This window comes from Myiozetetes cayanensis, unplaced genomic scaffold (assembly GCF_022539395.1).
Source record: "Myiozetetes cayanensis isolate MyiCay16 unplaced genomic scaffold, myiCay2020 scf5-8, whole genome shotgun sequence".
NCBI classification, from domain to species: domain Eukaryota; kingdom Metazoa; phylum Chordata; class Aves; order Passeriformes; family Tyrannidae; genus Myiozetetes; species Myiozetetes cayanensis.
The window spans coordinates 1,364,876-1,387,923 of record NW_026087742.1 but is presented as its reverse complement, the minus strand read 5'-3'; the positions used below and the strand labels follow the sequence as shown (position 1 = coordinate 1,387,923).

The 23,048-nt window shown below is 52.4% G+C and overlaps 4 protein-coding genes across 8 annotated transcripts; 1 reads left to right on the top strand and 3 right to left on the bottom strand.

The window, feature by feature from the left end:
* Positions 1–543: 543 nt before the first annotated feature.
* Positions 544–4,335, bottom strand: DNAJB13 (DnaJ heat shock protein family (Hsp40) member B13). 4 transcript variants are annotated; one of them, XM_050333488.1, is made up of 8 exons: positions 4,249–4,335; positions 3,601–3,704; positions 3,207–3,368; positions 2,632–2,789; positions 1,884–2,087; positions 1,246–1,359; positions 1,083–1,159; positions 544–769 (listed from the first exon to the last, which is right to left on the bottom strand). In XM_050333488.1, exons 1-8 carry the CDS (start codon positions 4,314–4,316, stop codon positions 607–609), a joined length of 1,050 nt encoding a protein of 349 aa, XP_050189445.1. In that variant the 5' UTR covers positions 4,317–4,335; the 3' UTR covers positions 544–606. The 4 variants fall into 4 exon arrangements, with proteins under 4 accessions (XP_050189445.1, XP_050189446.1, XP_050189447.1 ...); XM_050333489.1 differs by having other exon boundaries at positions 1,884–1,997; XM_050333490.1 differs by lacking the exon at positions 2,632–2,789 and having other exon boundaries at positions 1,884–2,098.
* Positions 4,336–5,896: 1,561 nt separating this feature from the next.
* Positions 5,897–16,281, bottom strand: PAAF1 (proteasomal ATPase associated factor 1). 2 transcript variants are annotated; one of them, XM_050333482.1, is made up of 12 exons: positions 16,161–16,281; positions 15,937–15,977; positions 15,247–15,350; positions 15,001–15,090; positions 11,674–11,772; positions 10,791–10,941; positions 9,695–9,889; positions 9,478–9,569; positions 9,225–9,340; positions 8,171–8,253; positions 7,879–7,961; positions 5,897–7,534 (listed from the first exon to the last, which is right to left on the bottom strand). In XM_050333482.1, exons 1-12 carry the CDS (start codon positions 16,202–16,204, stop codon positions 7,457–7,459), a joined length of 1,176 nt encoding a protein of 391 aa, XP_050189439.1. In that variant the 5' UTR covers positions 16,205–16,281; the 3' UTR covers positions 5,897–7,456. The 2 variants fall into 2 exon arrangements, with proteins under 2 accessions (XP_050189439.1, XP_050189440.1); XM_050333483.1 differs by having other exon boundaries at positions 15,937–15,974; positions 16,161–16,225.
* Positions 16,282–16,378: 97 nt separating this feature from the next.
* On the top strand, positions 16,379–18,035 carry LOC126649395 (cytochrome c oxidase assembly factor 4 homolog, mitochondrial). Its single transcript, XM_050333514.1, has 2 exons — positions 16,379–16,459; positions 16,702–18,035. The coding sequence occupies exon 2, from the start codon at positions 16,709–16,711 to the stop codon at positions 16,967–16,969; it is 261 nt and encodes an 86-aa protein (XP_050189471.1). The 5' UTR covers positions 16,379–16,459; positions 16,702–16,708; the 3' UTR covers positions 16,970–18,035.
* MRPL48 (mitochondrial ribosomal protein L48) lies at positions 18,024–22,236 on the bottom strand. The gene is made up of 8 exons (XM_050333508.1): positions 22,160–22,236; positions 21,882–21,934; positions 21,675–21,712; positions 21,263–21,348; positions 20,791–20,963; positions 19,567–19,669; positions 18,812–18,901; positions 18,024–18,232 (listed from the first exon to the last, which is right to left on the bottom strand). The coding sequence occupies exons 1-8, from the start codon at positions 22,178–22,180 to the stop codon at positions 18,158–18,160; spliced, it is 639 nt and encodes a 212-aa protein (XP_050189465.1). The 5' UTR covers positions 22,181–22,236; the 3' UTR covers positions 18,024–18,157.
* Positions 22,237–23,048: the final 812 nt, after the last annotated feature.

The window sequence follows — 23,048 nt, the reverse complement described above, 5'->3', positions numbered from 1 at the left end:
CTCTTGCAGGTCATGTGGATGTTGAGTAAAAAAAACCCCACCTCTTGTTTTCTTCCTGTTGTTCTTTTCCCACTGAGTATTTTGGCTGGTTTTCGGTGACTTTCTCTTTTCAGTTATGGGCTGTGTTTTCTGCCATCCTCTCCTGCCCTGAAGACTTGTGAGAAAGGGTTTCCAAGGATCTGCTGCCTTGTTCATCTGCACTCCAGTGTTTCCCCTCACCCCCATATGAATATATTTTGGGAGAATAAACATTTTTTAATCCAGAAACAGCCTGCTGTGCCTTTCCCCTCCAGCAACTGTATCTGCCAGTTGGAATGTGATGTTCAGATCCCTGGAACCAACAGCAGTTCAGGTGCTTTGCTCCCTTTGGAATCACACATCTATTCTCCTCGTGCTCCCTCCCACAGTGCCGTGCTTCCTGTCAGGAATTATGTGCCAGTTTTCCCTCCTTCACCTTCTGTTCCTTCTCCTCTGGCATGTTTTCTCCAGTTCAGCTTAGAGTAATGACCAGTGCTTGTACTACACATGAAAATCAAACCAAAGGAACACCAAAATGGACTTTATTGAGCTGCAGCAGGGAGGTGTTCAGGGAGGAGAGGGGGAAGGTCAGTGCTCCTCGGGCACCAGGGCGTCTTTCAGGAGGGTTTTCAGCTCGGGGCTGAGGCTCTTGGGGAAGCAGATGTTGAAGTAGATGAGGAGATCCCCCTTCTGCTCGGGGTCCTGGGGCAGTGGCATTCCCTCCCCGGGAACCACCTTGCAGTACCTGGGGCTGAGAAGCAAAGGAAGGGGCTGAGAGGACCCCCAGCCCCACCTGCAGAGCCCCCCGGGGGGGGGGGGGGTCAAGTCCAACGGGAGACTTTTCCTCCTCTTTCAGGCTCCACCATCCACCCTCATCTCCCTTGTGACTCCCATCCACCCAAAAACCACCCCAGACCAGCAGAGTCACCCCCTGTGGGCATCCTCCTCCTCCTCCTCCTCCTCCTGCAGCCCCAGACCTGCCAGGAAAGGCTTCGGAGGTTCCTCAGAGTGCCCCCGTGCTCACCAGGATCCATGGAAAAGCCCCGTTTCCGCACGGCACTTACTCCACGATGTCGTTGATGGGGATGTTGAGCAGCCTCCCATCCAGCGTCCACACATCCAGGGTGCATCCCGTCAGTGCCTGCCGGGCACGGAGTGGCACCGGGAGCTGCTCCCGCAGCCCCAGGGGCCGCAGGTGGAGCTCCCTCCCTTCCCTCAGCTCTTTACCTTTCCCAGCGGGATTGAGGCGACGTAAATGAGGTTGTTGTCGACTCTTTTAAACCTTGAGTGAAGCTTCTCTTGGACAACAAAGATGATGTCGGCTGGAATGACGTTGGGGCCCTGAAATTGAGGGGAAAAAAGATCATGGAATGGCAGGATGGAGGGGGGAGGGATAATAAAGCTCATCCAGCTCCACTCGCCCTCCACAGACACTCCACACCTTCCACTAGACCAGGTTGCTCCAAGCCCCATCCAACCTGGCCTTGCAAACCTGGAAATGATTTCACACAGGGAAAGCTGACACAAATTCCTGCTCTTTTGCTGCTGCTCGCAGCTGGAGAAGGGAAAGGTATTTTCTTTCTTTAAAGGAAAAAGGAATCTTTCCTCAGGGAAATCAAACTGGGCTTCCCAAGTGTCAGGCAGGAAACCATCTCTTCCAATTATTGCTTTTAATCGGAGGAAAATCCAGGCAGGAATGGCTCCTCAGAGTGTTTCCGAGCACAGGAACGCTGGAATTGCTCCCCTGGTTGTGCTGCCAAGTGCCCTCAGCAATGGGAAACCAGACCTTCGTGTCACGGGAGAACTTCTTTCCACGGAGGGTGAGGTTCCTTCCAGCCCTAAGAACTCTGGGATCCTGGGCTTACCTGGTCTCCTTCCTTCTCAAAGGTGATCCTGGTGCCGCGCTTCCATCCCGGCTGCACGTCGATGGTCAGGATCTTATCCCTGATGGTGCTGGTCTGGCCGTCCTCGTTCATCACCTGGGGAGGGTCAGGACTGCTCCAATCCCCCGGCACAAGCCAGCAGAGAACAGGGAAAGGATGGGATTGTAGTCCATGGTGGCTCCAGAACTGTGGGATCACTGAGGTTGGAAAAGCCCTCTGAGACCATCCAGTCCAACTGTCCCCAGCACTGCCAAGGCCACCACTAACCCCTGTCCCCAAGTGCCACATCCACACATCCTCCAGGAATAGGGACTCCAGCACTGCCCACAGCCCATTCCAATGCCTGACCACTCTTTCAGGGAAGGAATTTTCCCCAATATCCAACCTGAACCTCCCCTGACCACAACCTGAGGCAGTTTCCTCTCGTCCTGGAGCAGGAGAAACCCGGGGCTGGATCCGGGAGACAAAGGGCACAAAGGAGACACAGCATGGTGGGAAAATGGAATTGTGGGAGCCCAGAACACGCCAGGCTCCTTCGCCACCCACCTCCAAAATCAGCCCTTGCTTCCCACCAGCTCCTGCATCACCTGCCGTGCTGAATTCCCCTTGTCAAGCGAGGAGAGGAGGACACTGTTCCGACCTCCTGCTGGGAGCGGCACAGCCCCAAATCCTCAACATCCCCGGAGCCGCTGGGGAGAGCCCATCCCAAAACGCAGCTCCACGGCCCTACCCTGCGGGAGATCTTGATCTTCTTGGTGCAGCCGTGGAACAGATCCTCGAGGGACACGTAGAGGTCCCGGACGATGGGGGGGTCCTGCCGGAGCGCCCCCCGGCCCCGGGGCCCTCCGAAGGGCAGGAGCACCTCCGAGCCATCCTCAGCAAAGAATTCTGCAGGAGGGAGCACAGGGATGGCCCCTCCCTGGGGTCAGAGCTGGTGTGGGGGCCTCTGAGGTCTTAATCTCCCTTCTTCTCCCACCCAGAACCGCCTCAAGTGGTTTTTTTCCAGGGTTGTTTCTGCCTCACTCATGTTGAGGGCAGCCTCGCTTTCCCAGTCCCTCTTTTTGGTGGGAATCCTCCCAGGAAAGGTCACAGGAGCAGCTGGGGAGAGCTGACAACCTGAACAAGCACCTCCAGCCCTCTCTCCCACTCATGGCTGGGGGAAGTCAGGATCTAGCCTCCGAGCACCAGAGGCGTATCAGAGCAGCTGGGCAGGGAAACATCCCTGGAAAGCTTAAATCTCCGAGCATGGAATCACAGCAGCTATGGATGGGGTCTGTGCCACCCCCTCTAAACCCCCCATCCTACCTGCAAAGGGGTTGTCCCCCCCAAAGAACTCCTTGAAGGTTCTCTCGGGGTTGTTGTGGAACACGTATCCCACGCTCCAGGGGTTGTCGCTGGCCAGCTCCAGGGGGATGCCCCCCTTGAGCCCCTCTTCTCCAAACTTGTCGTAGATGCCTTTCTTCATGGCTTAGGGAACAAGGAGGGGTTGGGAATGGGGGGAGAGCCTCAGCCTGAGATCTGGGATTTGCTCGGGTAGAGGCGGGACAAGGGGTGGGATGGGTGTCGGAGTGTGTGCCAGCTCCCAGCTGGGCTGGGGGGTCACACAGCTGGGTAGGGTGCCAGGGAACACGGATTCACACCCGCTTCCAGCCCCTCCTGCCCCTAAAATCCGTGGAAGGGAAGCCCCCCCTGCACTTACGGTCGCTGAGCACATCGTAGGCCTCTGCCAGCTGCCGGAACCTCGAGGGTCCCCATTGCTCCTTGCATTTCAGGGGGTGGTACAGCAGGGCCAGCCTCCGGTAGCTGCGGATCGTGGGATGGCTTGGGTCGGGAAGCACCTTAAGGATCGTCTCATCCCATCCCTGCTGTGGGCAGGGACACCCCCCACTATCCCAGGGTGCTCCAACCTGCCCTTGGACACTTCCAGGGATCCAGGGGCAACCACAGCTTCTCTGGGCAACCTGTGCCAGGGCCTGCCCACCCTCACAACGAGGAATTCTTTCCCCCTTTTTTCTTTAGGTCCTGGAAGGGGCTTTCAGGTCCCCCTGCAGCGTTTTCCTCTCCAGGGGAACCCCCCCAGCTCTCCCAGCCTGGCTCCAGAGCAGAGGGGCTCCAGCCCTGGGAGCCCTCTGGACCCTCTGTAGGGGACAGCAGAGACCCCATCCCCACATACAGCCCCTCACAGGCCTCCCAGACCATTCCACCCCGCCACCATCCCCCTGTGGGGCACATGGGGAGGGCAAGTGCAGCCACCCACGAGGTTGCCCCCCTGTCCCACTGCTCCCCGCCGGGCCCCCAGCACCCCCCCGGTCCCGGAGGTCTCGCCGCGACCCCGGGGGTCCCTTACGCCTTCTTGATGTCGTCGGCGGTGGCCCCGCGGTCCAGCTCCAACACGGCGTAGTAGTCCAGGCCCATGGCGTCCCGTTGCTATGGCGACCGCGGCACTTCCTGTCCGCGCCGCGCGGGGCACCACGGGAGGTGTAGTTCGCCCGCTCACTTCCGCACTCCGCCCCCCCAGCCCTCCCCTCCTCTCTTTTTTTCTTATAAACCTCCCAAATTTCCTCGGGAAATTCCTCTCCCACTCCAGTGTTATCAAAGCAGCCGCTTTATTTCACTCCATACTGTGACGCAGTCACTTTCAGAACCCCCCCACACACACCCCCCATTTATTTATTTTCCCCCCTACAAACAGCACTTTTTCAGCACTGAGAAAAAAGCACCCCAACCAACACCACTGCAACACAACATCGTCTCTACATTAAAATTTGATCGCAGTTGTGTCGAAGGAAGAAACATTACCTGTGGTTTTGGGGGAGCACATGTTTCCTTTTCCTCCAAGACCACGAAGGGTCACATCACCCTGACATAAAGGGCCGTCCCAAAGCGAAACAGAAAACATTTATGTTTTCAACATAAATATGATGGTCAGGCAACAGGAGAGACGCCTCTCTGAGGCGGAAGGGTGGGGGAAGCCTCGCGCCCCAATCTTCGGTGTGGCTCTCGACACATTCTGGTCACGGCAGCGCCATCCTTGGTGTGGCGCTCTGAGACTGCGGGGTTGGACGGTGCCAGCTTTAGGGGCACCAGCCCGGGATTGCCCCCATTCCGAAACCTGGGAAAAATCCAGTCCGGGTTTTCCCCCATTCCGTACTCCGGCAAAAATCCAGTCCGGGTTTTCCCCCATTCCGTACTCCGGCAAAAATCCAGTCCGGGTTTTCCCCCATTCCATACCCCGGCAAAAATCCAGTCCGGGTTTTCCCCCATTCCGTACTCCAGCCGAAATCCAGTCCGGGTTTTTTATAGATGTCACCCAGAGCTCAGGTGACTGCACATTCCCTCCAAATAAAAACCATTTTTGAGTACTTTGGTCACAGATCGGTAAAATTTCTTTTAAAAGCAAAATCAAAACTGATATCTGCCCACACACACAACATCCATAACACACAGTTCACGTGGATCAACGCCTGACATTGGAGTTTCTCGGACTGTGTTACAACAGCACATTGGGCTTTGTTTTCAGCAAAGACTTCCCTTCATTTCTTTTGGATAAGAGGTAAAATAAAAGGGTAATGCACTCCTAGAAACTAAAGCTGTAAAAAAAAAAAAAAAAAGTCTGCCAAAGCAGAGCCTTTAAGCTGAAAACTGAAGTGGTAACAGAGCTGAAGTTAAAATTGAGAATGCACATATTAACATTTATGCAGCCTCCCCACCACTTAATACTGGGTTTGTTTGAAGTGAAAATGACCAAATTCTGAGCATAATCAAATCATGTTACACCATCAGAATACCAATAAAAGTGTTCTCATGTAGTCACATACAAAGTGTTTCATCCTTTCACTAAACTTGGACTTTACCTCTCCCCCCATCCCAAACTTATCTTAAAATGGATTCCACCTTCCCACAAACACATTCTGTAAAAATCTTAATAAAACTGCATTTTGATTCATATGTTGTTGTCTCCAACATAAGAGGAAAAACATTTAAACAGGAATATATAAAATTGGAACCCTTGTTGTTTATTTATCACTTGTATGTGATTTTTTTTTTTAACATAGATAAACTCACTACATGAAAGTATTATTGAACTCCTCAAAACCCTGGGGTTTCTTTAGTTTTCAAGATGGTATTTTACTGTTATCGAGATTAAACTCCAACAGGGTTTATCTGCGTATTGGTTGATTCAGTTTTCCATCAAAATACCTGACTCAATCAGTGCAAATCTTCCACTCTGAGTAATTTTTCTGTATGTTGTAGTAGTCAATACGATATCCCACTCAATCTTTTTTCCACAGGATTTATTATCTATGTCAGGTTCAGTTAACAAACCAAAGAAAAAAAGCAGATAAGAATGAGTTTGCCTTCCCTGTCACACGTACCTGGTTTCCTTTTCAACCCAGTTCTTTGCCATTCACGTTATTTTTTCCTTAAAATGTGTAGTTCAGCGGGCCAGAGGGATTTGTTAGATATAGGATAGGCCCCGCTTTTGAAGAAAAGAAGCTTCTTGAGTGAAGACATTTTGTATCTAAAATTAAAGTCAAGTAATTCCATGTCCAGTGTGCACATGTTGAATGCTGCTATGAAAAATCAAGAGCTCTCAATGCATAACCAGCAAAGTTTACAGCTACTAAAATACAGCTCATACTTGGTATATTTTCACTAAATAGCATCAAAGACAGAGGGTTCTGGAGGAGACAGACACCTTATCCCTCTTTAAAACATTTTCGAATTAGAATATTAGTTAAAACATCCATCCAATTAATTTTTTGTTTGCTTTTGCTTGTTTGCACCTTGCTAATTGAGTCACTGTTCAAACAGATCCTTTACAAAAGGGACCTTGGGCGTGCCAATATAAAAGCCCTGGGTGAAGTAATGAAATGAATTATAACAGTGCTGGGGGCGTCAATTTTCCTTCTTCTGCCTTCACCTGCTGTATAAGGAACATTAAACATTGCCCTGGTTAGCCACAGAATCATAAAAATTACAGATAACAAAAGCACTATTAAGTCTACTTCCTGCCAAGACAAAATTATTCCTCCTTGTACCTTTTCTAATCCTCTCTGCAGTCGAGTTTTACACCACTCAAATGTTCTGGCATCTTTTCCTCTCTGTAAAGAATTATTGCATCAGCTACTTAATCACACAGTCAGACAAGAGAGGGTTTTTCCTAGAAAGTAAATCAAAAACAGCAAAATACCCTATTAAAAAAAAAAATAAAAGATACACTGCTCTGATTTTCCTCCAACAACCAGTCAAGGGGAGCACCAGCAGGAACTGTGGCAGGGCCCATCCCCAAACAGAGGCTGCTGTGCAAGTGTTCCAGCAGAGCAGAACAGGTGGCTCAGACACAGCAACAGTTAGACCTGTGGAAGATTTACCCTGACACTGCAAAGAAATGAGCCTCTTGTCTGTTGTGACTTTATTTCTCCTTGTTAGGCCACCAAAACACTCTGGTCGCCACAAGAGCCTCAAATTGTGCATCCACCTCCCAGGAAAATCAGCTTGGAAGAGCCATCCCGACACATTTTCCTCACTGTTTGTTTGGTCCCTTCAAACACTTAAAGGTCAGAAAGTTGGTATCTCCTCACTGTGCCGTCTCTGCAGCAGGTGTAAATCTCCTTCTCCCAAGAAGCCACCTGGGGAAGAGGGGAAAAAAAAAAGGCAGTTTTTTACACAGGAAGGGAAACTTCCATATAAAATCTTGCTTTTTCCCTCAGGATCTTTCCAGGATCCTTAATCCACACTTTTTATAGGAACACAGCCCTTCCAGAGCCACTCCAGCTCCACAGTTCTGCTCCTGCACGATGGAGATGAAGCCAGGGAAAACCACAGAGGATTTGTTTATACAAAATATTGGGAATATCCAGGAGGAAAAACTAAAGATAAGCTCAAAAAGTCAGCTGTGTGAAGGAACCTGCTGAGGGAAAAGGCAGCTTTCCCTCTTCCAGGTTCTCCTCAGGGATACTCCGTAATTCCTTACCTTGTACACGGGGTCGCAGTCGGCCTCGGTGAGATCCAGGACATAATCCAGGTCCTGCTGGAGGATGAAGCAGGTGCCATCCCCTGGAAGGGAGGGACATCAGCCAATTAGGGAAATGAGCTCTTAATTACAGGCACAAATTCCACGGGGAAAAGGCTCCAACGGGCGAGATGCACCTTGGAGGCCCCATTTTGGAGGGACACAAGGCAAAGGGGCAAGAGGGCAATTCCCAAAGAGCACAGAGTTCCTCGATTCCATGACAGGATTTCTCCCAGCGCAGCACTGGAATTACCTTGGCTGGCAATGAATCCGTCTCGGTACGGGAGCAGGGAAAGCACCGGCGCTCCCGATCTGTGGACGACCTGGATTGGAGCGCTGGAAAAAGGAGCAGAAACAAGGGATGAGGATTATTTCCCAGAGAAGCTGTGGCTGCCCCATCCCTGGAAGTGTCCAAGGCCGGGTTGGACGGGGCTTGGAGCAACATGGGATAGTGGAAGCTGTCCCTGCCCATGGCAGGAGGGTGGAATGGGATGAGCTTTAAGGTCCATTCCAACCCAAACCATTCCATGATTCTCTTCAGGGAACACCAGTGAAACAACACAGCTGAGTTCCAATCCTGGAATCAGGATCCCACAAAAACATTCAGGTGAAGGAAAGGAAGGGGCTGTGCTTTTTTGGGGGGATGATATTGATGTTAAGAAGTTTTCTGTTCAATTTATCTACATTTACTGTGTACTGGGATTATATTTATGTATAGATATATAAAATAATACAGATATTTATATAATATGATATGCACAGTACATTGACATAACTAATAATAATATATGTAACTATAATATTGAATATAAATAATACAATTAATATAATTAATAAACAATAGAGAATGAACAGTAAAAATAATAGAATAATGATAATTATATATATTTATATTGTATATATTATAGATAATACCTATTATATATAACATATATAATGTATATAATAATTATTATATAGTACACAGAATTATTCTAGAGAATATATATTTATATAGAATATAAATTAATATACTATATACTATATATAGTATACACATTATATTATTATTTATAACATAATGACATATCATATTATTAATATGCTATATATTATTATAATTAATAATCACATAGGTATTAAAATAGTAATAATCTGCAAGGTAAGGCTATGCCAAGAGGACCCTTGGTCATGGATCACGATGGAAAAGCTTTTCAGAAACCAAGGAATCTGCCTGGAGCCTGGAGTCTTTCAGGAAGCACCATGAAATCACCCACCTGATTAGCAGGAACCTCTCCAATGCTTCCCAAGAGACAGAACTCGCTCACCTTGTGTTCCTCACATCCAGCTGGTAGATGTTCCCATCCTGAGTCCCTGCCAGGATACAGGTGCTCGAGAGGAACGTGCAGCAGTTGAAGGCGTCAGATCCCACGAAGAGGAACACCTGGAAATTTGGGACCAAACCGAGTGGGAACCTCAGTGGGAGGTGGAGCTGGGATAACACTGACCAGTTTACCTGCCTAGGTTTATCCTGGCTCAATCCCTCATCCCAGGAATGCTCTGGCAATCCCAGATCCTTACCGGTTGCCTGCTCTGCAGTCCCACTCCCTGAAGCTTCTTGTCCTCCCGGGCCAGCAGCAGGATTTTCCCTTCTGTCCCGATCTCACGCTCGCCTGGCAAAAGGACAACACGTCATTGCAGCCACAGATCCTGACGGGATCAAATCCTGAGAGTTTGGATCACTCCTGCTGAACAGGGACAGGGAGGTGCAGGGGAATTTTCAGAGGAAGAGCCTTACTGGGAGGGTGCTCGGGCGTGCCCAGGTTCAGGGAGTCGTCGGCAGCGCCCGCGGCGATGCCGTTCACGGGGCAGCCACAGTCGGCAATGACACCCAGACAGGCGGATTTCCCGCAGTCCCAGAGCCGGGCAGTGCCATCCCTGGAGCAGGACAGGACATTCCTGCCCCGATCCACAATAGCAGTGTCCAAAATCCCTGCGTGGAAGCAAAGGCTGTGTTCAGACACACACACGCACAACAAGCACCTCATTTCCCAAGCTGAACCCAACGCCCCAACCCCCTGTTCCCAGTGACACCACTCACACACAGGCAGGTTGTGCCTCTAGGAAAAGGTGCCTGTGGAAGGAAGCAGCTCCCAGAAAACTTTACAAAGTGGGAGCCACCACTTGGCACGAAGGGAAGATGTTTTCCATCAAATGATCAGCAACATCTCACCTCAGACTGAGCCAACACCACACAAAATTAATTTGGGCAGAAAACAGCCTGGCCTGGCACTCTTAAATGTTCCCAAGTTCATCCCTGGATAATCCCAAATGCAGCATCCCTCTTATCCAGCTACAGTAACACCCAAAGAGCATCTTCTGCAGGTGCTAAGATCCCCTAACTACTTTATTTTACTGTGGGCTGTCAAATCTGGATGTGAAAAATGACACAGTGGTTTTTCAGCAGGGAGCAGTCAGATGGTCAGGAGATTGAATTTGACACTTTCCCTGCAGAAACAGCCACTAAACATGACAAGGATAAGCCAAGCAGAGTGACTGCAGCAGTTTGGGCTGGAGGCATGGGCAGGGAATAAAAAGCTCCTGGAAGCAGGATGGGGCTCTGGAGAGCTGAGACTGCCCTGGAGGAGCAGAATTCCTGTGCCTCCACCTCTGGAGCAACAGGCTGCTGTGTTGCACCCTCCCTCTTTTCAAATTAATTAATGAAGCAAAACCAGGTTGGAGAGAGAAACAAGTTTCTTCTACTGCTACAAACAACTCCCAACCTTTTCATTCAAGTTCTGGGACCTTAAAAAAGGTACTGGTGACTGCACATCAGCCCTGGGGTGCAAGGCAAGTTCACACCCAGCAGATGAAGCATTTTAAAGGTTCTGTACCTCCTTTGTGACCTTTAAATGTCACTACACAGCTGGCATCCTCTGCTGACCAGATCTTGAGCTGGGCATCCATTCCCCCACTCAGGACCACGAGGCCAGATGGGAAAAACCTGCAACAATTCACATCATACACATGGCCTTCCAACAGTCTCTGGAAAAACAAAGAACCGCGTGCTAGTTCCATTGTCATCACCTTCATGCCAAGCAATCTTGGAGCTGTGACACTGCAAAAAGTGGAATTCTCACAGGGGCAAGAGGATTAAGCTCAAATCCCTCGGGGTTTGTGTTGCTGGAGTGGGCTTGCCTGAATTTGAGGTGGAGAGGGGACACTTTGGGCTTCCCTCTACCACTCCAGCAGCTAATTATGTAGCAAAGGACACTAAATTGGCTTCTAATTACAGGTTAAATGTCTTTATCCTCTGCCAAACAAGGAGCTGAAGGTCCCATTCACTGGGCAGGCAGATAAGGCAGGGTGTGGTTAATCCAGCAGAGAAACATTTTTTAATAATTTCTTTTTTAATAGTCTTCTTTTACGGCTTCTTTAATAATCTATAATCTTCTCTAATAATTTTTTTTATAATCTGCTCTACTGCAGAACACATTCAGTGCTTGCACCACACCTGCTGCACTCTCCCTGTGATTCCTAAGCCATTCCATTTTTGCCCTGGGACTCTGGATTGCTGAGCAACATTTCCCCTTGGGAGGAGACAACCCCTCCCAACAGATTTGACTGAAAGACTCCAAGATGGCAAATCTCAATCAGCTTTTCATTCAAAATGCCAGATTTTTTTTCCCAGGGAGTGAACAGCCTGACCAAAGTCAGGGCCAAAGGACCTCAGGAATGTCCCACCCAACACAAAACATCAAAGCCAGCTGCTCTTACTCTTATTTCTCCATTGGCAGCCTGCCAGATTTTCATGGTCCCATCTGTGCTGGTGGACACACCGAGTCCTCCACCACTGGAAATGTCAAGGCAGGTGATCTGCAGGAGGGGAAAAGCACCAAAAATTAGCTTTATAGAGACATTTCTGCCCAAGAGCCTAATTCTATACTGGGGGAGACCTGCTAAGTACATCCTTGTACAGCTCTAAGTGATCAAAATACCAAGTGATGACAAAAGGTTGTAGCCTTAGTGGCTTACTAGAGCTAATTTTTAGATAGGATTAGGAGAGGGCCTTGCTTGCTTATGCTAACTCACAGACAGGACATGGTTAATTTTATCCTGAGGACTCTAGCAGGAACAGAAAACCTTGGAGTTTTGATAAGGAGTGTTGAGGCTTAGAGGAGAGACCTTGAAGGTTGATAGAGAGGAGCTCCAGGAGGAAGAGGCAAGATGAAACCTGTTTGGAGGTGATTGGCCAACCTTAAGGATTGAGTGATTCCGGTAATTGCATTTGCACTGCGGTTTTCCGATTGCATTCGCAGTCCGTGCATTGGGAGAAAACGCTGCAGGGGTGAAATCCCCGGCAGGAACAAGAAATGCGGATCCACCCCGGGAAGGGAAGGTTCCGGCCAGACAGGGTTAACTTCTCCAGCGGCAGGAGGGGCAGGGCCAGGATGGCATGCGATCCCGCCCCTCCATGCGCGGGCAGGACAAAGAGGTGCAGCGTTTTCCCGAGTTTCCTCCTTCCCGGCCGCATCCCGCGTGGTTCGCTCCTCGTTCCATCCAGGGCTGTTCCCAGTGAGTTGTTCTTATCTCAACCCCCGTCCGTCCTTTGCCTTTTGTGCCTCCAATTCCCCTCTCCAGCCGCTGGCTGGGATTCGGGAATTCCATCCCGAAACCACCCCAGCCTAATTCGGGGGCAGGAAGGGTTGGGATAGGACAGATCTGTCCGCAGCGGGTCGAGGACAATTCGGATCCAAGCACTGGCTCTATTAGGAACTGGCAATGGATGCAGGGTGGCTGCACCTCTTCCTGTGGGTTATGCTCTTTAGCCCTTATTATAAACACCCGTTTGAGCCCATCCTGAAGTTTTATCCCAGGGCGAAGAAAGGACTCAGCGCTGTTCTGGTGCTGTGCATTGCGATAGCAATTTGTGACGTGACGCTCCACGTCCACCAGTCCAACAATACTCCTGCCCAGTCCGCGGGGAGAACAGGGAAGGGTTATTTTCTCCAGCTTTTCCACCGCGGTTACTCCTTCAGGACGCGCACAAGAGCTTTTGAGTTGCCTTTCAGTGTCATGCAAAGCATCCTCGTTTTGCTGTACCTGCCCAGTTTCCTCGGCACTCTCTACAACACGCTCAGAGCCGTGGTCAGCACCGTGTTTAGGGAGATAAGGGGAGTTTTTAGCAGGGCCTTCCAGGCACTTGTCCCCACGGTGCGTAATCAGGAGTGGCAGGGAAGGTGGGAGAAAATCGGCCAGCTTTTGGAGGACTGTTTTCCCGCAGTGCTTTGGAAGTTCACCCCTGAACAACTACAGGACCCTGATAAAATGGCAGAATACTTGAGAGAAAAATGCCGTGGCAATTCCAGAGAGGAGCGACTCATTGCCCTGTGCTGGGCCCTGGCCAGCGCTTACCGGGCCCTGCTGGATGCCAGGCAGCTCCCCCGCGGGGAAGGGAGGACAACAATCAGCGTGGCCACTCAGACTGCAGCTGGAGCCCTGCCGGGAGAAGCAGTGCCCATCCCGAAGAAATCCAAGAGCAAATCAGCGGCCACTCAAACTGATGATGAAACCCTGCTGGGAGCGCTGGTCCCTGCACGGAAGAAATCCAGGAGCAGATCTGGCCTCCTAGCGAGGGATGAAGAGGAAACAGGGTCCTCAGAAGAAGAGGAAACAGGGTCCTCAGAAGAAGAGGAGCCAGGGGCAGCGCTGACCCTGCAGTGCCCGTGCCTGGGGAAGCTGCGGCACGTCCAGAAATATTTCCGGCGCCAGCTGAACGAGTCGGTGCCGGCCTGGCTGGCCCGGTGCTGGGCCTTCGGGGCACAGGATATAACGCTGGATGGCAGGGAAGCCAGGAATCTGGGATGCCTGGCCTGGATAGTGCACATTGACAAGGGGATTGGGAAGAGGGCAGAACCCCTCAGCCTGTGGAAGAGGCTCCTGTGCAGCGTGAAGGAGCTGTATCCTGCCAGGAACCATCTGTTCGTGCCCAGGGACGTGTGGTGGAACCTGGAGGAAGGCGTCCAGTACCTGAGGGAACTGGCTGTGCTGCAGGTGCTCTACGACGAGGCCAGGAGGGAGGAGTTCCCCCTGGATCCAGGGAGAGCCTTCTGTACATTCCACACGTGGCACCGGCTCCGAGAAAGTGCTCCGTGCCGTTACTCCGGGACATTCCCGGCCATCGGATGGAGCGCGCGGCTCACGGTGAACAGACTGGCCGCCCGGCTCTGCCAGTACCACCAAGAGCTCTCTCGCCTCGCAGGGGTGAAGTTCTTGCCCTTGAAAAGCTTGTCCAGGAACCGTGATTGCTATCCCTGCAGAGCGTGCTACGAGATGCTGGGCAAAGACACGTGTGAGCTGCAGTGTGGGCACGAATTCCACAGGGAATGCGTGGAAACGGCGGTCCTGCAGATTTCCGGCGTCTGCCCCGTGTGCCGCAGCCCCGCTTTCCTTGCTGCACACATCCCTGAGCTTCCCAGGTGGAACAGCTGCAGCACACTCAAAGCCAAACTCTGGATGAAATGAGGGTTTTAGAAGAGCTCCCGGACAGAAGTGTTGGAAGAGAGCGGGCTCTCAAAGAATGGACTGGATTGGGTTTGTAAGGCTCAGAAATCTAATGGAGAAATGGGAATGAGACCCATGTTTGTGTGTGTAGATGTAGCTGGGAGGAGTAGGATCTGGGCACGCTGTAGATGGGGTACAATAAGGGGTGGGGATGTCCTGGTTCTGCTGAGGACAGGGTTCAGTTTTACAGGGATCCCGGGGATATTCGGGTGGCACACGTGAGCGTTCCCGTGTGGATTGTTCCCTGTTAATTGGCATTTTTGTTTCTGTTAGTTTCCTTATTCCACTGCTGTTACCAGTAAATCGTTCACTGTTCTTATCTAAATCCCTGATCTTGTGTGCCTCCAATTCCCTCTCCATCCACTGGGAACACTAAATTGGGGAATACCCTTCCTAAACCATGACAAGATCACAGTTCCATGGCCATTCCAACATGCACTCCAGGCCCCCCCCAGCACAAGGACACCACGGTCAGGGATGTGTTGTGAAGAGTTCCCAGTCACCTCCAGGGATTCCCCTCCCACCTCGCAGGATACTCACACTTTTCTGATGAATCCTGGAAAAAGTTGTGTACGGGGCCAGGAACTTTGTGGACACATTTTCGTGAGGACAAGAAATGAGGATGCTTTTCTAAGGGAGGAAAGAAAGGAGGAAAAAAGGGAATTAGAGGTGCTGTTGGTCCTGCTGAGAAAGAGCTGTGACCTGGGGCCAGCTGTGGGATCCTGCAGGGTGGCAGCTTTGGGCTGTCAGTGTCCCCCCTTTGTGTCACCCCCCCTGCCCTGGCACCTTGGTGACTTCCTGGACCAGGAATCCCTCGGAGGCCGCGATGTCTGGGATGCCCTCGGAGCTGAGCCCACGGCGGGTGACGCTGCCATACAGGGTAGGCTTCCCTGTGGGAAAAGGGGCAGCCTTGAGACCCCACAGTACAGAGACCCCCACGGCACAGAGACCCTCAGCACACCCTCCCTGACCCACAGGGACCCAAACACCCCCAGCCCCTCCCAAACCACAGGGACTCCCAAACTCCCCCAGCACCTCCTGATCCACATGGACCCCAAACACCCCCAGCCCTTCCTAAGCCACAGGGACCCCAAACAACTGCAACCCCTCCCACCCCACACAGACCCCAAACACCACCAACCCCTCCTAATTCAGGGGCATTGCCCCATAGTCCCCCTCCTAACCCACAGGGACCCCAAAACAACCCCATTAAGGACAGGACCCCACCTCCTCTTAAACCACAGAGACCCCGTGTCCTCTCCTCACCCTCCTCACCCCAAATGCTCCCACCTCCCCCAACCCACAGGGACCCAAAATTCCCCCATCCCTTCCTAACCCCCCAAGGATCCCAATAATCTTTACCCCCTCTCAAACCTCAGCAGCGCCCCCACCCCTTTCTGCCCTACAGGGCCCCCGGTCCCCCCGTCACCCCCAGGACCCTCCTGATCCCCCCCGAGGGCCCTCCCGGCCACTCACCGGGGCAGCGGCAGCTCAGCCAGGCCTCGCCCTCGTCCCTGCTGCGGAGAGAAGGAGCGGCCGTGAGCGGGACAGGGAACAGGGACAGGGATAAGGACAGGGGCCGGGATAAGGACAAGGGCAGGAGCTGGGACCAGGGACCAGGACTGGGGCAGGGAACGGGGAGAGGGGCCGGGACAGGGAACAGGGACAGGGACAAGGACAGGGCCAAGCCCCGCTCGTACCTGAGCGCGAGGCCCCAGTCGCTCTGGATGCGCAGCGCCGCCATGGCCGGCAGACACCGCCCCTGCCGCGGGGACACCGCCTCTTTCTGTGGGGACACCGCCTTTTTCTGTGGGGACACCGCCCCTTCTGTGGGGACACCGCCCCTTCTGTGGGGACACCGCCTCTTTCTGTGGGGACACCGCCTCTTTCTGCGGGGACACCGCCCTTCTGTGGGGACACCGCCCCTCTCTGTGGGGACACCTCCCTTTCCGCCTCCGGCCGAGGCGGCTCGGAGGGAGCGGTTCCCCCGCGGGTGCGGGTACGGTGCGAGGGAGGGGGTGCCGAGCACCTCTGGGAGGGGGAAGATGGGTGGGCACCCCCGGCGGTGTAAGGGTGGGTGGGTGGGGGTCAGGAGGGTGCTGGGGATGGGGTGCGATGGGGAGGGTGCTGAGCGCCCGTTTTAGGGGGTCCTGGGTGTCTCTAAGGGTGCTGAGTCCCTCCTGTGGGGTGCACAGGATGCGCCCCCCAAATAACACCCCCGACCCTGTCCTTCCCTCCCAGTTCTCCCATGGCCAAGCCGGGACACTCCTGGAGCCGCGCGCCGGCGGGGAAGGAGGAGAAGGAGGAGGAGGAAGAGGAGGGCGAGGACCCCCTGGATGCCAGGATCGCCCGGACAGGCTGCCTGGAGCAGCACCGGGAGCTGCAGGAGTGCATGGAACAGCACCGGGATTGGCGGCACTGCCAGACACAGCTCCGGGCATTCGGAGCCTGCATGGCCCGGCGGGAACAGCGGGAACGGGGACAGAGCCGGGCACACCCTGCACAGTGACACCCCCCGGGAATGGGGGAGCTGTGCCTTTCACCACCCTTTTTTTTTTTGTGTGTGATTTTTTTCTTTTTTTTTTTTTTAAATCCAAGTGCCGGGAAATCTATTTGGGAAATTAAATCTGGGAACTGAATCGTCTTCATCTGTGCCAGCAGCAAAGTGGGAAGGTCAGAGGGGTTTGAAGGATGCGGCCTCAATCTGCACCAGGCTGCACATCAGGAGGAATTTTTTCATGGAAAGGGTGGTCAGGTATTGGAAGGGGCTGCCCAGGGAGGTGGTGGAATCCCCATCCCTGAAAGTTTTTAAGGAAAGACTGGACATGGCACTCAGTGCTTTGGGCTGGGGACAAGGTGGGAATTTAGGGCTTTTCCACCTCAATGATTCCATGGCTGTGGATTTCCAGCCCAAAATGTCCCTGGCTCCACAACAGCCCTGCCATGGATTTCCACTCCCATGTCCTTCCCAAGGCTTTTACCAGCACCAATAACCTCGTGTCCCACCAAGTGGGATTTTTGGGGAGGGGATTTATCTCCAGGGAAGCCCCAGAATAATTAGGAATGGGGAAAAAAAGGATGCTCCTCTGTCCACCACTTCCTGGCAAATTAGGCAAGAGAAACAAAGCTTTTTGGAGGCTGGGAAGGGAAGGACATCCCTGGCTTTTGCCAGAAGGAACTTCCCAGGCTGTTTCCCAGGAAGGTGGGTGCTGGATTCCCAAAAATTACAGCAGGATCAGGAGCACAAGCAACACACGGACAGAGTGTTAATGAATGAGTTATTTTCCCTGTGTTTAGTGGGAGGTCCTTAAAAAGGGGGGAAAAAAAACTTCTAAACAAACTAGTCTGGAATAGTTTCTCTTGGAATCCACCAAATCTGCTTAGAACAGAATTCCTGGGATCGTTGCAGCTCAGCATCATTCACCTGCAGGGATTTCTGCAGAAATTCCCACCTGTCAAAAGCAGAACAGGCAGGAATAAAACAATAAGGAAGAACTGAAGGAATGTAAAGCCACATTCCATTGTGTGGGATTCCACTGCTCCCAGTACAAACCAGTCAGGAATAAATACATTATACATCTTTATTGAGACAGCCAACAGTGGAAATTCCTTCCAATTCACTGAGTTCTCAGCACAGTGCTCGTGGAATCCCCCTCTGGAGGCTGGAGCAGCCCCTGCATGGAGCAGTTTTCCTCACTCAGCTCATCTGTGCCAGCAGCTCTTCCAGCTCTGGCCGAGCCTTCAATCTGCTCTTGAAGTCAGCTTCTGTGTGCTGTGGAGGGAGAGAAAACCAGCCAAGGAAATCAGGATTAACAGGAAAACCTAAAGGCTGAAATGCCCTGGGAGTGGGAAGTCACTCAGTGCTGGAAAACTGTTGGGCTCCTCACAACCCTCAGTTTTAACCCCCCAGTCCAAAGCGAATTCCATCAAAACAGGGCACAGCGTTTGGGTTTCCTGCCTCAGCTCTGCTCCCAGCTGCTCCACGAAGCTCCTGGGGATTCCAGGATAAATGGTGGAGCAATGCTGGAGTGCAGCATTCCCTCTGGACTCACAGGGAATGTGTGGAAGCAAAGGAAAGGAAGCTGCAGTCTCCCGTGGATCTGTGGGAGTGGCTGGGAAGTGGCACCAATTAGAGGAGGCTAAACAGGAAAGGAAACACTCATCGGGAATTAGAAGCAGTGGTTTTTCGTGGAGCAGGGAGGGCCTGGCTCTGGGAGATCCTGGATACCCTAAGCTGCAGGAGCAGCCTCAGGGCCAAGTCTGGATCTTCCTGACATGGATCATCTGGATCTTCCTGACATGGATCATCTCTGCTTCCTGAAAGGAGAGGCACTGGGAAATGCAAACGTACCTGTTTCATGAGGAGATGGACCCCCTCGGGCTGGTTACTCTGGATAATCTCCAGGAGGATCGGAGCAAACGTGGAACTCAAACCACTGATCTGAGGGAAGGAATGACAGAGCTCCAGGACAACCATCCCAGGACAGTTTGGGTTGGAAGGGACATGAAAACATCATCCCATTCCACCCCCTGCCATGGGCAGGGACACTTTCCACTATCCCAGGTTGCTCCAGCCTGCCCTTGGACACTTCCAGGGATGGGGCAGCCACAGCTTCTGCGGGAAATCTATTCCAGGGCCTCCTCACCCTCCCAGGGAAGAATTCCTTCCCAGTATCCCATCTGACCCTGTGCTTTGTCCATGTCAATCCATTCCCCCTTTGTCCTGTCCCTCCATCCCTTGTCCCAACTCACTCTCCAGCTCTCCTGGAGCCCCTTTAGGCCCTGGAAGGGGCTCTGGGGTCTTCTGAAGCTGTTCCTAAGAGTAGTTTTAAACTCTGTGGAATTTTTCCAATCATCCATCCTTAAACATGACTTTTCTACCTCCTGTATCGAGTATTTTGCAGAAAATAGGTCATAAATCTGGTGCCTGAAAATTACATGAACTCAGGAAACCTCTCCCTGCTTCCACTTTGGGGGGGACTTTCAGTGAGAGATCAAATTAAGGCTTTATGCCCAAATTACACCTTTCAGCTCCAACTGTGGAGGGGTTTGGAGAGCCTGTGCTGCAGGAGAACCACAGGAATATCAGGGAACACCACTTCCTACCTGGACAACCCTCTGGTGGGTGGTAAGGACTGCATCCACCTGCATCTTGGATCCTTTCTCTTCCAGGAACAGCACCTCGTTGGTTTTGGTGGGCATGGCATAGCTGGGGGAGACAGAGGGCAGAGCTGAGGGCAGGCAGGACATTCCCTGTCCTAAGGACATTCCCAGTGCTCCACAGGGATGGATCAGCCATCCACGGAGGAATTAATTCTGCAAACAGTGTATCCTGCAAATGAGGCACTAGCAGAGGCCAGGGTTTTATGGGAAGGGGATGAAGGAGAAGCTTGGAGCACCTGCTGCCAGGGAAAACCTGGACTGGCTCCAAACACCAGCCTGAGATATTTTACATTCTTTGTAGCTGAAGGAAAGCAACAGTTCTGACTTATTTTGTCATCAGGGACAGAGCTAAAAACTGCTGCTGCAAAGACACTGTTCTCCCCTCAAATTTAACAGGAGTGTGAGTGGGCACTGGAGCACACCCTGCTCCCAGCAGGATTCCAGAGACCTCAGCATCCCTATCCCCGTTCCCACAGAACAAGTTACATCCTTCTGCCCACCTTTTCCACTAAAATTTTCACTCCAAGGTAAAATCCTTCCTTTCTGGACACACTGAACCAGGTCCAACCTCAGAGGGCACAACTGAAAATCCACGTTTTGGAGAATCCACCACTGTTGTCATTCCCTCATGGCAACAACTCAGGGCTTTCTCCCAGTGCCTGCAGCTCCTGGGGAGCACTTCAGCACTGAGGAGCTTCCTCACATCCCTCAGGCTCTAAATCCCAAGCTGCTGTTGGGATAATCCTGTTTCAGGTGTTTACCTAAAGCATCCTCTGTTCCTAAACTGAAGGAGAGCAGGAAGCTCACCCAGCACCTCGAGGGCTTTCCCAAGTTCATTCCAGCCGGGATAACCAGCATCACTCACTGCACAGAGCCTGGATCAAACCCCAGCAAGGAAAACCAGCAGGAATTGTCAGCAATGCTTAAACCAGGCTTAAAACCTGAAACAATAACATTAAACCCAGAGGCTTAAAGCCCTTTTTTCCCTCAGAGGAACGAGACGGAGCCAGGTATTTTTTTTCCCTTGCTGGAAAAAGTTTGAACCTTCCTCGTGTGAACTGAACACACAAAACTGCAGGGACACACAGAAAGAGAAGAGGGGCAGAGGAGAGCTCTGGATTTACATCCAGATGGGAATCAGAAGGGCTGGAATGCGGCGTCCCATACCTCTCGTTGACCTTGATGGAGAGCCTGTTGCAGAGCCTGTGGACATACTGGGCAAAGTGCTCCACCAGGCACATGTCGTAGGAAGTCATCTGGATGTTGACATCTCCGTACTCAAACTCGGTGCCAGGATTGATCTCCTTCATCTGCACTCTGTCCTTTTTCCTCTTGGGAGTCTGTTTTCCGGAACAAAACGGGGAGTTTGAGCCACGCTGGAAATAAAACCCTGCTGGGTTTTTTTCCTGTGGGGCTGCTCCTCTGGCAGAGGGTTTGTCAGCCACACCCCAGCTCCCTCTCCCTGCCTGAAAGCTGGGATGGCATTATCCTGACACCTCAGCTTCAGTTCCTGGATGGCAGCACCACAGGAAAAATCCCCACAAAAGAACACGTCTGTATTTTTTAATTTCTTCCAGAGGTTAAAAAAAAAAAAAAATAAGGGAGTAGAAACAGCAGGAATAAAACTCCTTCTGCCTACCTCTGGTGGGAGCAGGTATTTGTACCTCCCAATTCCATGAGCGGGATGGGATCTGTAGGATCTGTGGCAACTCAGGAGAGCAGCACCTGGAAGTGGAAGCAGAAATCCTGTTCCAGCTCAACAGCTGGATGTGGGCAGCAGCCACAAGTAAAGAGGGAAGAGGTTAAAAATATTCATTTCCCAGGGGAATTCTCGAGGGAACAACAGAAAAGAAAAAAAAAAGAGGCTGTGGGTGGTTTGGGAGACCAGGGAAATGCTACCACAAAAAGAAGAAAATCTTAATAAAACCATATGGAGGTCGAAGAGCATCAGCTCAGGTTATTTAACCAGCCCAAAGTTGGCTAAAAAACCCCACCTAAAATCAAAAGGAAACACAAATGCTCCATTTATTTGGATTAAAAGGGGACTTTACCTGCAGCACACAGATGGTTTTCTCTGGGTGTTGCTGCTCTGGAGGAAACAAGACAATGATTAAAAGTTCTGTAAGAAACAAGATAATGATTCAAAGCTCTGATTTCCCCCACGCATGGAAAAATATGTGGCAAATCTCCTTTAGCCATTTTTTGGGGTGTTTTTAATGCCTTTTATTGTGTTCCACTCCCTGGTTTCAGGCACTCACCTGCTAAGGGCAAACAGCTGCCTGAGCATCGCTCCCTTCTCCCAGCACAGCACCTGGAACGGCCAAAACACAAAGAGAGTGGCAGATCCTCAGGGAATTTTCACCAATACCCCCAGGTCACACCAGGGACAGGACCCTGGCGCTGTGTCAGGACAGGGTTAGGCTGGACAGCAGCGAAAGGTCGTTCCTCCAGAGGGTGGTGGGGCCCTGAACAGGCTCCCAGGCCCATCCCTTTCCAGCGTGTCCCCCATTCCCGGTCCCATTCCCGATCCCGGTACCTTCGGCACGGCCACCATCATTCCATCCCATCCCTCGGTCCGTCCCTCAAACCGTCCCCCCAATGGGTTCCGGTGCACCGCGCCTGGATCCCCCCCCGCCCCGCGGCTCCCGCCCAGCGTTCCGCCCGCTGACAACTCCAATTTCCGGGCAGCCCCGCGTTCCGACCGCTGCGGCCTCACAGAGGCGGCAGTTTCTGGGCAAGTCGCGGTGCTGGCGGGGACCCGCACCCCGCGGGAGGCGGCGAGCAGGGTGAGGGGGTGCGGGCGGTAATGGCGGACACCGCGTCCCCCCGGCCCCGCACACTCCGGGCAGCGCCGCCTGGCGGCAGCGGCTACACAGGGCACCCCGCCCTGCGCCAATCACCGCGAGCTCCGCCGGCTACGGCCCGCCCTCCGCCAGCTTCTCGCGTGCTGATTGGTCGCTCGCCGCATCCATCACGGCGCGGCCGCCATGTTGAGTGTGGCTTGACCACGTGGCGTGCAGAGTGTGAGTCCGGCGGCCATTTTGAGTGCGGGTCCGGCGGCCATCTTGAGTGTGGCGTGGCGGCGGCCATTTACTTCGTCCCTTTATTTTTCTTTCTTTATTTATTTCTAAATCCTGAGCGCAGGAAGGCTGGGCGGGGAGGGACCTCCTCCCCGATTTCCCGGCGGCGGGAGAGAAGGTGGGCACGAGGGTCTGCCTGGGAAGAGATGTCCGCTGGGTGGTCCTTGGAGCCCGCCCTCCCCCAAGCCTGGACAGTCTGGAGTTGGCTCAGGAAAACCCATCCCGAGCCAAATTGCCTCCTCCTGCCTCTTCCACACGAACTGTCCTTTCTCCCAGGCTCTTCCCTGCTCCCTTCTCTCCTGCGTGGCCCCACTTTCCCCTTTCCTTCCACGGGAGATGCTCCAG

Coding starts and splice junctions, on each gene's coding strand:
- DNAJB13 (XM_050333488.1), bottom strand. CDS start 4,316: ATGGGCCTGGACTACTACGCCGTGTTGGAGCTGGACCGCGGGGCCACC. Junction 1,360..1,883: donor TTGAGAAGGAAGGAGACCAG/GTAAGCCCAGGA, acceptor CCTCAATTTCAG/GGCCCCAACGTCATTCCAGC. Junction 1,160..1,245: donor CCTCAATCCCGCTGGGAAAG/GTAAAGAGCTGA, acceptor CGTGCCCGGCAG/GCACTGACGGGATGCACCCT.
- MRPL48 (XM_050333508.1), bottom strand. CDS start 22,180: ATGATGGTGGCCGTGCCGAAG. Junction 21,935..22,159: donor TGATGGTGGCCGTGCCGAAG/GTACCGGGATCG, acceptor TGGCCGTTCCAG/GTGCTGTGCTGGGAGAAGGG. Junction 18,233..18,811: donor TCCATCTCCTCATGAAACAG/GTACGTTTGCAT, acceptor CTCCCTCCACAG/CACACAGAAGCTGACTTCAA.
- LOC126649395 (XM_050333514.1), top strand. CDS start 16,709: ATGGCCAAGCCGGGACACTCCTGGAGCCGCGCGCCGGCGGGGAAGGAG.
- PAAF1 (XM_050333482.1), bottom strand. CDS start 16,204: ATGGCGGCGCTGCGCATCCAGAGCGACTGGGGCCTCGCGCTCAG. Junction 15,091..15,246: donor TGGTCCAGGAAGTCACCAAG/GTGCCAGGGCAG, acceptor TTCCTCCCTTAG/AAAAGCATCCTCATTTCTTG. Junction 9,341..9,477: donor GACTGCAGAGCAGGCAACCG/GTAAGGATCTGG, acceptor CCAAATTTCCAG/GTGTTCCTCTTCGTGGGATC.